Here is a 13,443-nt window from a genome sequence, read left to right on the forward strand (position 1 = left end):
GAGACGCATTAAAGCTGTCTGAATAGCACGGTTCCACAACGAAATGGGGTTGGTGAGTGCGAGTCCTGGGCCATGTGCTCCCTGTGTGTGGCTTCTGGGTGATCAGGGCCCCTGTGAGCTCTCTGTGGGCAGGCCAGCTCCCTGCCCATGTGGTCCTGGTTGTAAACAGACCAGCAGCAATGGGAGGCTGACACAGGGTAGCCGGTAGTCAAATGTGGCATTTCTAAGGCCATCCAGCCGTTCAGAGCCTTGAGCCCAGCTGCTGCCCAGCTGGCAGAGGGCAGCATGCCCCACGCCTGTGGCCCCAAGTGCACCTCCACAGCTCACCACGGCTACTTGGACTGGTACCCCTGCCCCAGCTGGCTCTGGGGGCACATGGGAGATGAGCTTCCCAGGGCTGCCTTGGGGAACCCCAGGACTGGGGTACTGGGCCTGGCATGGCCGACTATGGTTTCTCAGGGCAAGGTTTGGCTGGCCTGCACAGGATGGTCTTTCTCACCCTGCCAGGCAGGCTGCTTCCTCCTCCCTTCCTGCCTCGGGCACCCAGGAAGCTGGCATGGGAGCGGGTGTGTGGAGCTGGGGAGGCGAGGCAGCCTCCAGGGGCGGGGTTGCTGTGGCCTCTTGTGGGTGTTCCCTCCCGATGCTCCCAGGCAGGAAACAAACCCGTCAGCCGGGACTGGGGCCGAGACAGATTCTGAAGGTCTTGGCGGACGTTTCTGCACATCTGGAGTCGCGTTCTCTCTCCTGGGCCCAAGGGAGCCCTGTGTGAGGCTGTGCCGTTGACAGCCAGTCTCATCTCCAGGCTTTGGGGATGAGCCTGGGTCAGGAACATCCTCACAGGCAGCAATGACCAGGAGTGCTGTTGGAGGGGACTTTCTCAGCTGTGGGTGGGTGGGTAGGGACCTGGCCCTACAGTGGCCTCAGCTGCTTACCTGCCCTGAGGCTGCTGGACCAGATGCGCGGGTGTATGCACACACAGAGCTTCCTCCCTCACACATGCCCACACGTATTTGCAGACAGGGATACCGATGCAAGTGCATGCATGCACACGGGCTGACACACTGCCCCTCAGACCCCCACGCCACAAGCCTTCCCAGTAACCCCACTTGCCTGAGTGGCTGGGAGTTCCTCCTCAGGCACAGAGGCCCTGGCACTAGCTGAGGAGGGCCCCCTCTGGTAGAACCCCTGCCTCTCGCTCTGAGGTGTCCGAGCTGCCTCTGGTGCGGAGAGGCCGGGCTCAGGGCAGGGCAGCTGTGGTTGGTCTGGCTGAGTTTGGCTCTTTTTTAAAATATTTGTCTGTACTGCGTCTTAGTTGCAACACGAGGGATCTTCAATCTTCATTGCGGCATGTGACCAGGGATTGAACCCCAGCCCTCTGCATTTGGGAGAGTCTTAGCCACTGAACCACCAGGGAAATCCCTGAGTTTGGCTCTTTCTGCCAAAACTTTGAGTCCTCACAAGTGCCCCAGCTCCCATCAAAGGGAAGGAACTGGATGAGGCCTCAGAGCCTGGAACCAAGGCCCCTGGGCTGGGGTGGGGGGTGGGACAGGAGGGAGGGGTGATCTCTCTGACCAGCAAGTCATCAGGCAAACACAAGTGGGCGCTAGGGCAGGTCTAGGTCCAGGCACCCAGAGGAGTGGGGGCCAGGAGGGTGGCCCCCAGGCCACTAGGCCCCCACTAGGCCTCTGGGTGGCCTCCAGATCCCACACCCAGGGAAAGTGCAACCCCCCAAGACAAATGACCACCCAGACCAAGGTCCAGCCAAACAGTAGCTTTATTAGTGAAGCTGAACTCTACATACGGTACAGTGTGTGCCCAGGTCACCCCAGGGTTTCCAGGGACTGCGCGGGCATTGGGACAATACTGTGTAGCGTTTACACTGGGGTGATATAAATAAAGCTTTGGTGTAGAGGTTTTCGGGAGAGGTTAACACTGCGAAACGAACACTTCACACAACCCCAGTTGTCAACACGAACTGGGTTTCTGGCCGGGGGGTAACTTCTAATGATGCGGCGCTGGGCCTGTTCCAGGCCTGAGAGGCGTCTAGGCCTGAGTCTCCGCCTGGCCCTGCCGCTTCGCCTTCATCTGCAGGTACCGCCCTTTGCCTTCCTCGAAGCGCTTCTTCTCGTCCTCAGTCTCAGGCTGTGGACACACAGAGGAGCAGGCAGGTTAGAGAACCAGTGAATGTGGGCACCGCCCCCGGAGGGCAGAGAGAAGCCGGGCCAGGCCCCATCTTCCTGCAGCCCGTAGGGCGGAGACCCCATTACTCTCCACAGCAGGCGGAATCTGAGCCCAGGGCCTTCTTGAGAATGAATTTCAGCTGGAAATGCAGTTGATAATGAACTTGGGAGAGGGGCCAAAGGGGGACCCTGTGTTTGCACTCCCAGGGAATGCCAGCTACTCTTGGTCTCTGCCCCAAAGGTAAGTGGGGACATACACCGTGCTGGCTGCGTGACCTTGAGAAGGCCACTTTATTCACTGGCCACTTTACCAGGAGTGAGTGACCGCTTGTCGGCAGTCACCCCTGGCCAGCACAGAGGCCTAGGAAGTGGCACCTGGTGTCCACCTCACCTCTTCTCTGTACAACCTAAGAAGCCAGGTCCTCAAGTGACCAGAGACTTGGCCAAAGGCCATGTTTTGCCCAGGACTACCCTGGCCCATGCCTGCTGACCAGTATGACAGTGAATGGACCCCCTTTCATTCCTGAGGGTGGCCTGACCTAGCCACTAAGTGCTGTGGCCCCAGACAGAGGTCACGGCAACAGCACCAGCTGGTCACTTCCAAGACCCCATCTGTCCCACTGCAGAGTTCTTTCTCACTGCCCAGGGGTCAGGGATTCAGGCTTAAAGAGCTCTGCTAATTCCTCTGGACAACACTGCCTTGAGACACTCTGAGAGTGTCTGAAAGCCAAAGAAATGGGGCAAGTGCCCTTCATCTACAATGACACCAAGCCCCAGCAGCTATTTTTAGGCCCAAGGGTTTTACAGGCAAATGGTATATTGACAAAAGAGAGAACACTCAGCCAGAGGACGGAATGTCAGGTTATACCCAACACTCCCTCCCTTTCAGCCTTCTCAGAAATGGTTCTCTAAGTGTCACCAGGTGTGAACTATCAGAAGCCCACAGCTTGGAGCCAACAGAACATCCGGGCATCTGATGCACTAGGTTGTGCTTCTTAGAGTGGTTCTAGTCCCTGTATGAAGACTCTTGGGGCACACGTGGAAAACGCTGACTTTTCCAAGATACTTTATTGAAAGCTGGCTCTGGTTTCATCTCTGGCTGGCTTTTTAAAAAATGAAACTTGAGGCTATGCAATTTGACCTAAAACAGCCCAGGAAAATGGAATGTTCTATCTCCATTTTATCAGGAAGTTCTAAGTTGGGGGGGGCACGAGACATCCTTGGGGCCCCAAGTACTCCAGCCCCTGCTGAAGGCACCCCAAGAAGACAAGGCCACTTCCTGCTGAGCCCAGCCCAAGGCTCCTACATACATCCAGGTAAAAGGTGCGAGATCAGGGGCTTCTCAAATGCGCATGTACGAATCACTGAGGATCTTGTAAGCACAGATTCTATGTGTCTGCAGTGGGTCTGGGGGCTGGGACCCGTTTCTAACACATGTTAGGCGATGCAAGGCAGCTGGCCCATGGAGCACTGTGGGAAGGACCCTGATCCCTCTCTATGTCCATCCCTGTTCTAAATGAAAATGGAAGTCATGTCTGACTCTTTGTGACTCTATGGACTGTAGCCTGCCAGGCTCCTCTGTCCGAGGGATTCTCCGGGCAAGAATACTGGAGAGGGTTGCCATGCCCTCCTCCTAAGGATCTTCCTGACCCAGGGATCAAACTCAGGTCTCCGTCATTGCAGGCACAGCCAAAGTGGCCAAGAATGCAAGGTCAAGGCCACCAGGCTAAGACAGTGGGGACTTTTTCCTCTCCTGCCTCTGTATGGGACTTGCCTGGCATGGTTGAGACCTGTGGCTCCCATCCATGATACATAAAAACCCACTGGATTGTACATTTACACGGGCAACCACACAGCACATAATCATATCTCAAAACCACCGCAGAGGTGTGAGTGTCGTCCGAGTTTACAGAAAGTCAAAGGGAAGGTTCAGCGTGGCGGGCCCCCACCCAAATCTGGGCACGTGAGGAAGACAGCAGGGCAGAGGTGATGCTCATGGAACTAAATCCGGCCTGGACGCACATGCTCCCACGAGCACGCCGAGCACCATCCACGGGACCCTGCCTTGGGGAGCTGACCGAATGGCCGACCACACACAGGAAAGAGGCAGACGGTGCTGCACTAGGAAAGAGACAGTGGCCTGGACCAAGACCAAGTGGAGCAGAGGAAGATGGTCTCAAGGTCCAGGTGTGGTGAGGGCTCCTGGGAAGGCATGCGGGCACCCCCCAGCTGGTGAGAGTCTGTGTAACCACCCTGGAGGCGTCCAGGGTCATCACGTCCCCCTCCTATGGCGACGTGGGGCAGAGGCTGAGTGATCTGACCAAGCAACAGCCTGTACAAGGCAGAGCCACAGTTTGAGCTGCTGCCATCCCCCAGGCCAGCTTGTGCTGACAGGCTCTCAAGGGTGGGGCTGTTGGTGGGCAGCAGGGCACACGGTGGCCCTCCAGCATCATCCTGGTGAACATCCAGAATGAATCTGGAGCCCACCTGAGTCTGCAGGGGCCCAGCCTCTATAGCCTTCTGCACCCAGGAGAGGACAGGCCAGGGGCAGGGGCACATTCCCCTTCCAGCCCTGGCCTCAGCGCCTCCCAGAGGAGGCAAAGAGGAGACAGACGCTGCGCCTTCCCTTCCCACCAGGTCCCAACGCACCCTCAAGGGTGAGGGGGGCTCACGTGGCCCTGATGTGTGGCTGTGACGAGCCCGGCCCTCCATCAGGTACCCCCAAACGACTGCCGCTACCCCACCCCCAGAAGTCTCTAGACATGTGCACTGAAGGTTCTGGACGTTTCTCTCAGTACACGACCCCAGGAGGGCAAAAGCCCAGAGGCAGGTATAAGACCTGGTCAATTCCAGTGTCCGCCGGGCAGGGAGTGGGGAGGAGCCAGCGCCCGGCACCCAGCCCCAAGGTTGTTGTGCCGAGCGAGTCCCTGACATTCAATATTCTGCAGCTAATTCATCAGCCAGGATCTGCCCTCAGACAGACCTCCTGCCGCCTGATGATGGATGTGCAGGCAGCGGGCCGGCTTCAGAGCGCGGCCAAACCTTGTTCAGCCTGGGAACAAGGAGCTGGCGAGGGCTCACCCCTCACCTCGTCTCCAGGGACGGCAGCCTTTGTGGGGAGCTCTGGGCTCTGTGGATTCGGTGCTGCCACCCACATGCTGATGGCCCTTTCCTGCCCACCTGCCCTGGGAGGTGTTATAAAGACACCTCAGGGCTGGGGAGAGGCATGTGGGGGAAGAACAGAGCCAGGGGTGAGCAACTCTGCTCTAGGTGGAGGCAGGGTCCTACCCGGCCGGCTGCTGGACGCTCAGCCTCCCCAGGGCTGCGAGCTCAGATAAACAGCTCTCCCAGCCAAGTGACTAAGAGGGGCTACCACTTCCCTGCTGGGCGAGGAGCTGGCAGAACTAGACAGATGGCTCCCTGCACGCGGCCCCACCCACAGCCCAGCTGCCGCTGCCTCTTCACAGCCGTCTCCCTCCATCCGGCAAAGTAAATAAATACATAAGTTGTTGGCTGTTGCTGTTTTTAATGGGGGGTTGGAGGTGACGGGGAGAAGGACAAAGCTCCTCCATAGGAATCACACTTCCTCTCGAGTGCCTAAAGCTGTTGGCAGGAGCTACCAACTCCTGCAGGCTGCCCGTCCCCCAGCCTGAGGGGGAGGGCTTCCTGTGCATTTGAAAAAGGACAGGTGACAGCAAAGGAGCCCACTGGCAGCTCAGGATGCAGTGACCCGTTTACCTGCCTGGTGGAAGAGACAGTGTACACAAAAGGCTCTGGACGCTTCTCTCAGCGCTGGACAGACACCGGAATTGACCAGGTCTGGTAACTGCACCTGGGCCTCTGCCCTCCTCGGAGGGGTGCCAAGGACCATGGGGTCACTGGGACCTGCCATGTGGCCAGGCAGCTCCAGGATGCTCCCAGGGCCAGCTGCGAACCAGGGGTCTCCAGGAGGTGACGTGATGAAGGGTCTCCTACGGGGCCAGTGCAGGCCGCTCTCCACTCACAGCGATTACACTGCGTGTGTGCTCGCCAGCATCACACTGATGAACTCCTGTCATCATGAACAGCCTTGGAGACAAAGTGTATTCCTGTTTGCCAACACATAGCTGATGCCCTGGGACGAGGGCAGTTGGCCCTGGGGCTCAACTTAAGGCAGCTGGATCTTTGGAAGGTGATACTCAGGCCCAGGGACACAGGGGTGGGGGTGGGGTCCCAGGCCTGGGCCCCCCGTGCTGGGGGCGCCCCGCTGGTTCCCGCCTGCTGGCTCTGGGCCTCCGATGTTCATCTTTCCCTCCTCCCACCAGCACTGTCTCCCGGGCTCCTTTCCACTGGTGGGGAAGCCTCTGGCTTTCAGAGCCTAACAGTGCAAACCAAATGTTTTCCATTTTGCATTCTCTGTGCTTCAAGAACACACATTTGGAACTTGGCAGAGAGGGTGAGTGACTAAGTTCCGCCCTCAGTAAAATCAAGAACTTGTCCTTTTTGTAATTAATGAATGTCTGGTGCGAAGAGGGTTTCCAGTGGTGATAGAACAACTTCCTGTGAGCCTGAGGGACGCAGACCTTCTTAATTAGGGAGCCACGCGGCACAGCCTCTCCGGCCTTCATAACAGGAGGAGAGAGACCTTGGGACAATCATGCAGGCAATTAGGATACTGTCTGATGACCGAGGCCACTCGGGGTGGTGTGGCCAGGGGCCCTGGCGAGCTGCCCACAGGTGGCTGTGTCCCCCAGCTGGGCCCACAGACCCTGACCTGGGGCGGGGATGGGCTGCGCACCGGGAAGCCACAGTCTGCGGTCCAGTGTCTAGTTCCCAGGGGCCACAGACTGGACTGTGCAGCTACTGCACCGGGCTCAGCACCGCAGCCCCCAGCACACGGCATCACAGCCTCCAATGACAGAGCCAATGTGGAGAGTCATGAACACCCTCACCGGGGGTTCCCCTCACCCTAAAGCACTGGCTCCACTCCTCAAATAACTGCCCTCCTGTGCAACCACGAAGTTCACCTGCGGAAGGGTCAACAGGTGTCCAGAAGAGGCAGGGAACACAGGTACTGCCAGGCAGGAGGCGGGAGGGTGCCACCCCCCAACAGGAGAGGGGGCTCGGGACCCGCACGCAGTGCTGGCCCCTGGGTGGGGTGTGCCGACACGCCGAGCCCTTCCCACGGGCTGGGCCGGGCCAGGAGTCACGCTCACTGCCAGCCCTTGCCCTGCATGCACACTGTGTCAGCATCTTTCCCGCCATCTGTGTGAGGCCACACGATGCCCGGAACACAGTGGGGTCCCGGAAGCCTCTGCTGAGTGAATGAACAAGCAAACCAATGAAGATCAAAGCAAGAAAGCCTGAATCCCAAACCAACATGACTGTGTTAAAGATCAGAACCAACTCAACGGACGCGAGTTTGAGCAAACTCGGAGATGGTGAAGGACAGGGAAGCCTGGCGTGCTGCAGTCCATGGGGTCGCAGAGAGTCGGACACGACTGAGAGACTGAACAATGACGATTCAGAACTGAGGATTCTGCTCAGAGGACACATTCAGGCATCCTCCACCTCGAGCAGCTCCAGAAGGCTCAGACCACCGAGGGGCTTGATAGGGTCCTGCGCTGGTGACAGGAGGCACGAGCGGGGTGTCCAGTACACCTGGGGATGGACAACGCCCCTGATGAAGCATCTCTGCTCCTGCAGGCAGGGCTGGCATGCTATTCTCTGATTCTGTATGCACCTACCAGTGAGTGGGGAGGCCCTTCTGCACCCTTCCTACCCCTGGGGGTTCCAGGGTCTTTTCGTCCTTGTATTTCTGAGCACCCAGGAAGGGGCCGCCTTGGCCAAGGTGTTCAAGGTCTGCTCCATATCGACTTCATGTCAAAGTCACGTCTCATCGCTGTCACCATGGTCTGGGTGGGTGTGGATAACCCACCCCAACACCTAGTGAGGAGGTGGGTCGGCACTGTGTGAAGTCAGTGCTCAGCTCCCGCTGTGGGCCCAGAGCACACCCCAGCACCGGCCCTGTCCCGGGGACAGGGAACGGCCTCACGGGCACCCAGGCCCTGGGAGCTGGTCCTCAGGAAACCTGTATGGTGACTGGCCCTGGATGGGGCCCTGAGGTTTGGCCATGATGGAAAGAGGAAGCACCTACAGCTGAGAAAGTGCAGAGCTCACATTTCACCGCTTCTTGGTGGAGCCCCGCCAGCTATGAACCAGCCCCTCCAAGAGAGAGGGAAGGCCGGTGGCCTCCTCGATTTCCTCCCTGCCTCCTGTTTTCATCCCGATTTGTCATTTCAGTGCTGCGACGGAGGCTCCTGGGTCCAGGCCCTGCCCTCCACCTGTCAGCAGTTCCTAGTGGACCAGGAGATGATGGTCTACAAGCAGTGGCCAAAACCCCCGCACCGCAGGTTGCTCTGAGGTCTGGGTTTTCTGGGAGCCAAGCAAACCGGCTTTGAAAAGACCCTGCTCCGTGACCCCAATGTGACGTGGCCATGCTGCTCAGCTCACTGGGGAAAACAAATGATCCTTTTCTAAATGACCCATGAAGCAGTTGTGAATGCATGTGTCCAAATTGGCATCATGTGACTGCCCTGGCACAGGGTCCAGGTGGCTCCCTTGGCGAGGTGAGACCTCCCCCCAAGTGGGTCTCCCGGGACCTCGGGGTCTGCAGCACCCACAACTGAACCAGAGAATGGAAACCAGCCTTGCCCCCGCTTTAACACAGAGTCCACTAGTTCTCACGTTTGGGGGTACTAAAGTCCTTCCACCAGGGTGGAAGTGGGTCTCAGGGAGCCACCCCTCTAACTCTGCCCTTCACCTCGACCCTCGAAGTTAGAGGGCACGGCTGCAGGGAGGCCTTCAGAGGGAGCTGGCTGGCTCCACAGGCCACACTCGCCTTTAACAATCAGCCTGGAAGTGCCAGCATCTGCTGGCGTGGTGCAGCGGGCCCTCCCAGCATAAAATATTCATCAAGAAAAACTCCCACAGCCACGCTGCCTTCCGTGTCAGCCAGGCCTTGGGGATGGGAGCTAAAAATAGACTGGAGGAGAAGTACTGACAATGGGGGTGGGGAGGGCTGAGCCCCCACGTGCCACACGTGGACTCAGAGACAGACGACGCGGTGTTGGTGGTTCCCCAGTGAGTGCCGCAGAGGCCAGGCTGGAGGCTGGGGACTCTGCCCACCCTCCCCGACCAGAGGCTATTTTTATCCACATCAGTGGCCCCAGGACACCTCAGCGAAGAATCAAAGACCATCTTTATTTAGCAAGGATAGCCTGGGTCTACATGCAGCCGGCGGCAAGAAGCGGCCATCACCAGCACTGGCCCTGAAAACCTGGGAGTTCAGTCTCCGTCCCATCCCTTTCATCAAGCAGCTGACTTCCTCTCGCCTGCCCCCCCCCATCCCAGGGAACCCATCCCTTTCATCAAGCAGCTGACTTCCTCTCGCCTGCCCCCCCCCATCCCAGGTTCCTGGGTTTCTGGAAAGGGCGCAGGCAGCCCCCCAGGTACAGAGACGGGCCCAGCCCCGGAAGGCCAGGGGCTCCTCCACAAAGGGCTCCATGACCACAAGCAGCTCTCCATGGATTCCCAGATTGCTGCTGGCACTGGTCTTCCCAGCAGGCTGAGTTCTGGGGTACAGGCAGGGCAGAAGGGCCACCGCAGTGCCTTCAATTGAGCCTAAAGCAGCCCCTGGTTGGGCGCACCACACAACCACCAATAGCCGGACCGCAGACCTTGCCAAGACACCCTGTCCACCTGCATCTACAGTGGAAGGACCTTTTCAAAACGAAGATGGCGGATATCCTCAGATATCCTTGGTCTCAAGGCCATCTGGGGGGCCCTGCAGGCCCCACTCCTTCAGCCAACAGCAGACGAAAGGGCTGGAAGGGAGGTCCTGGGCCAGACCTGCCCTCCAGCAGCTGGGGGGGCCACAGGTGGTCGCTGCCCCTCCTCTCCCGTGACCAGCCCCATCCCCAGCCCTCTCAGTTCCTGGCTCCTTTTGAGCTCCCCCTTCCACCAACTCCAGGTTCTTTTCCAGGCACAGGAGTCACTGGGTGATGGGGGAGGAGTAATAAGGCTTTATCCAGAAAGAGGAGGGAAGACCATTGAAGAAGGAAATTATCTGGGAAACTATGGCAGGAGCTGACACCGTGATGACTGGAGGGAAGCGTCCTGGCAGAGGAACAGCCAGTGCAATGGCCCGGAGGCAGGACTGGGTTGGGGATTTGAGGAACAATGGCGGCCGACTTGGCTGGACCCGTCTGTGCCCAGGGCACCAAGGAGCTGCTGAACCATCAAGGTGGGAGAGGCAGCAAACGTGATTCTGTTCTAACATTTGCTCGGACACAGTGCAGTCAGGGAGGTGGTAGCAGGAACAGGGCGGGTATGCGGCTTGAAGCTGAGGGGGCAGAGAGGAGCCAGGCTGAACACACCAGGAAGAGCGGGGTTTGGGGGGGAGGTGGCTGGGAATGTTATATTTGAGATGCCTGCTGAGACCTCAATGTTATATTGAGATGCCTGTGGAGGAGACAGAGGAGGCAGCCTGGGGCCTGGGCCCACGCCCAACTGAGGGCAGGGTGCAGGCAGGCTCTCTCAGAGCCCAGGTGACGAGGCCATGGGGTGGCTGTCTGGACACTGCAGAGTCCCTCAAAGTTGAGTCCTGCCAAAGCCAGGGAGAGGCCAGTGAGATTAAAGACAGAGAGTGTCCTTGGATGGGTCCGCCCTGCTGGAGCCTGGAGGCGAGGGAGGCGGGAGGATGGAGGTCAAGGCCCCGCTTGTGTGTGGTGCAAATTCAGTAAATAGGACGGAGATGCTGGGGGCGGCCAGGCTGACAGGTGTCCCCAAGGGGCCCTGTGGCAACATGGACAGAGACAGGACAAGGGTCTGGAGAGAACAAGGGTGAGCCTGCACTTGGGGCCAAGAGGATCAAGGCTGGAGGTCAGGCCTGTGGGCAGAGATCAAGGGGACACAGATCATCAACCAAGGGGCCAGGCAGGGTGGCAGCCATCCTGCTACGCCATCAGGGTGGCATGCAGGTGAGGTGAGCACCCCGTCCTTGGGCTCAGGAAAGCCCATCAAGAATGCTGGGGGGTGGTGGTGGGCAGGCGAGGCTTTCCCAGGGAACCCACCATGACCAATGTGAGGTGGGGGGTACTGTGGCTAAGGACCTGGGAGGGAGAGGCCGAGGCTGATGGACCCCTACCCTCGCCCCCAACAGGCCTGGTCCCTGGGCAGCAGGGCCAAGGCTGTATGAGGGGAGGTGTCAGTCCAGAGCCCACCCGAGGATGGCACCCTCCCTGGCCACCCCTTCCTTCCTTCAGTACGGTGAAGCCCCCATCTTTCAAGGCCAGGTTCACCAGCCCTCCTCTCTGCAGCCTCCCCCATCCCCCAACCTGCTTCACCAGAGCCCCAGGAGGGGCCGTGGGGGACGGGGAGGGACAGGAGAGGGCCTAGTGGGCAGCAAAGGCTCCTCTGGCCACGTCAGGGCCCTTCATGAGGCCGGATGGCTCCCCCGCAGGCCTGTGAGGCCCCAGAGAGGAAGAGCAGGGTGGGGGAGGCACGTTAGCATCTCGGAGAGGGGGGACTCAGCTGCCACCAAGAAGCGCCCCCCCACATAGGCCAGGCGGCCCTCCTCAGCCAGAGAAGAAGCATGCAGGACCTGTGCAGTCCCCACGCAAGCCAGGCGGCCCTCCTCAGCCCGAGAAGAAGCAGGCAGGGCCTCGTGCAGCCCCAAGAGGAAGTGAGCTTCAGTGCCATATGTTTACTGTGGCAGAGGCCTTGGTACACGCTCTTCTCCAGGAGCTGGGGATCTGCGTGGGGCACAGACGTGGCGGGGGCGGTGGCAGCCCTGGGAGGCGCTTCTGGAAGCAGGGCTCAGACTGGCAGGGGGCCCGAGTCACTTGCCAGCCACTTCCACAAAAGTGCCAGGCATTGGAGACCCCAACACACCCCCACCCCTGCCCAAGCTTCTGTGCTCAGCACAGCCCAGCCCAACCTCAGCTGGGGATTCTGGCGTCCTCCTGGCCCCCTAGTGGCAGACCCAGGGCCTGACAAGACCAACCAGGAGCAGCCTGAACAGAGAGGCCTTCTCCACACCCAGGCTCCCACAGGCCAGCTGTGTGAACGTCTACAAGTGACTCAGCCTTGCTGGGCTGAGGGGGTCCTCACCAGTGTAAGAGGGTAACGTGCAGGGGAGCCTGGCCCCCAGGGCCGGGCTGAGCCTGGCCGAGAGAAGCAGGCAGAGGACTCAGAGCTCCAGGCAGGGCACTTACCAGATAGCATCACTAAGGAATGTGTGAGATTATAAAGCTCTCATTAGCCTCAAGAGAAATCTGGACACGTCATTCATTCCTTCATTTGTTCATTCATTCCTTCCATACACAATTACCGAGTGCCAGGTTTCCTCACCACTTGCCCCCCCACCCCCAATCCTGGCCGCCTCTGCTCCCTAACTCCTGGGCTCTCCCATGGCTAGCTCATGCAAAGTTGCTAGCATTTGAGCTCCTGGGACCTCCCAAGATGGCCCTTACCCACTGGCTTTTCTGGGGGCTCCTGCTCACCCCCTGGGCACCACTTCACAGCCCTCAGGTGGAAGCCACCAGCCCAGCACACACCCTGCTCCTCTGAGCACCCACACTGCCTGTCTCTCGCTTCAGGCCTTGCACACAGCAGGATTCACGCACTTTCCAGAGAGCACCCCCAAGTACTGAAACTTGCAGCCCCAGTGACCTCTAGGGAGCACACGTGTTCTAGTCTTCGTGAGGCTCAGACAAGTGGGGGCAGGACAATCGGCAAGTGACCAGCATCACCAAATCGGGGGCTGGTGCTTTGGAGTAGGGCAGGGTGGGACAAGGCCAGACCACGATGGGGATGCTGGACGGGGGTCAGTGAGGCTCCTCCAAGGAGGAGACACTGGGCTCACCCTGGGGGGTGAGGACCGACCCCTGCAGGTGGCCTAGAACCTGTGTGGGGGCAGCAGGGCTCCAGGTGAGGCAGGAGCAGGCTGGGGTGGAGTGGGTGGCAAGGCCGGGGTGCACAGACCCTCAAGGCATGAGCCTTAGGACCATGGGTTTTATTCTAAATGAACCAGAATCCTGAAGTTTCAGCAGGCAAGTGACAAGATCTGCACAGCTGAGAACAAATCACCCCTGTGCTGGAGAACAGAGTGTATGTGTGCGTGTGTGTGTATGCGTGGGTGAGTGTGTAAAGGAGGGAGGGACCAGGAGGAGGTGCTGTCAGTGATCCCAGACAGGAGCAGGGTGGTGCCCCAGGACCAGGC

At 59.2% G+C, this 13,443-nt stretch overlaps 1 protein-coding gene across 4 annotated transcripts in view; it reads right to left on the reverse strand.

The window, feature by feature from the left end:
- Nucleotides 1–1,756: 1,756 nt before the first annotated feature.
- The window catches only part of ACOT7 (acyl-CoA thioesterase 7), a 108,131-nt gene continuing 96,444 nt past the window's right edge, over nucleotides 1,757–13,443 (reverse strand). For all 4 annotated transcript variants that reach the window (XM_070385125.1, XM_070385126.1, XM_070385127.1 and 1 more), the window contains exon 9: nucleotides 1,757–2,142. In XM_070385125.1, the coding sequence (XP_070241226.1) occupies nucleotides 2,044–2,142 (99 nt within the window). In that variant the 3' untranslated portion in view covers nucleotides 1,757–2,043. The remainder of the gene's footprint in view (nucleotides 2,143–13,443) is intronic.

This window comes from Bos mutus, chromosome 16 (assembly GCF_027580195.1).
Source record: "Bos mutus isolate GX-2022 chromosome 16, NWIPB_WYAK_1.1, whole genome shotgun sequence".
Lineage (NCBI taxonomy): Eukaryota > Metazoa > Chordata > Mammalia > Artiodactyla > Bovidae > Bos > Bos mutus.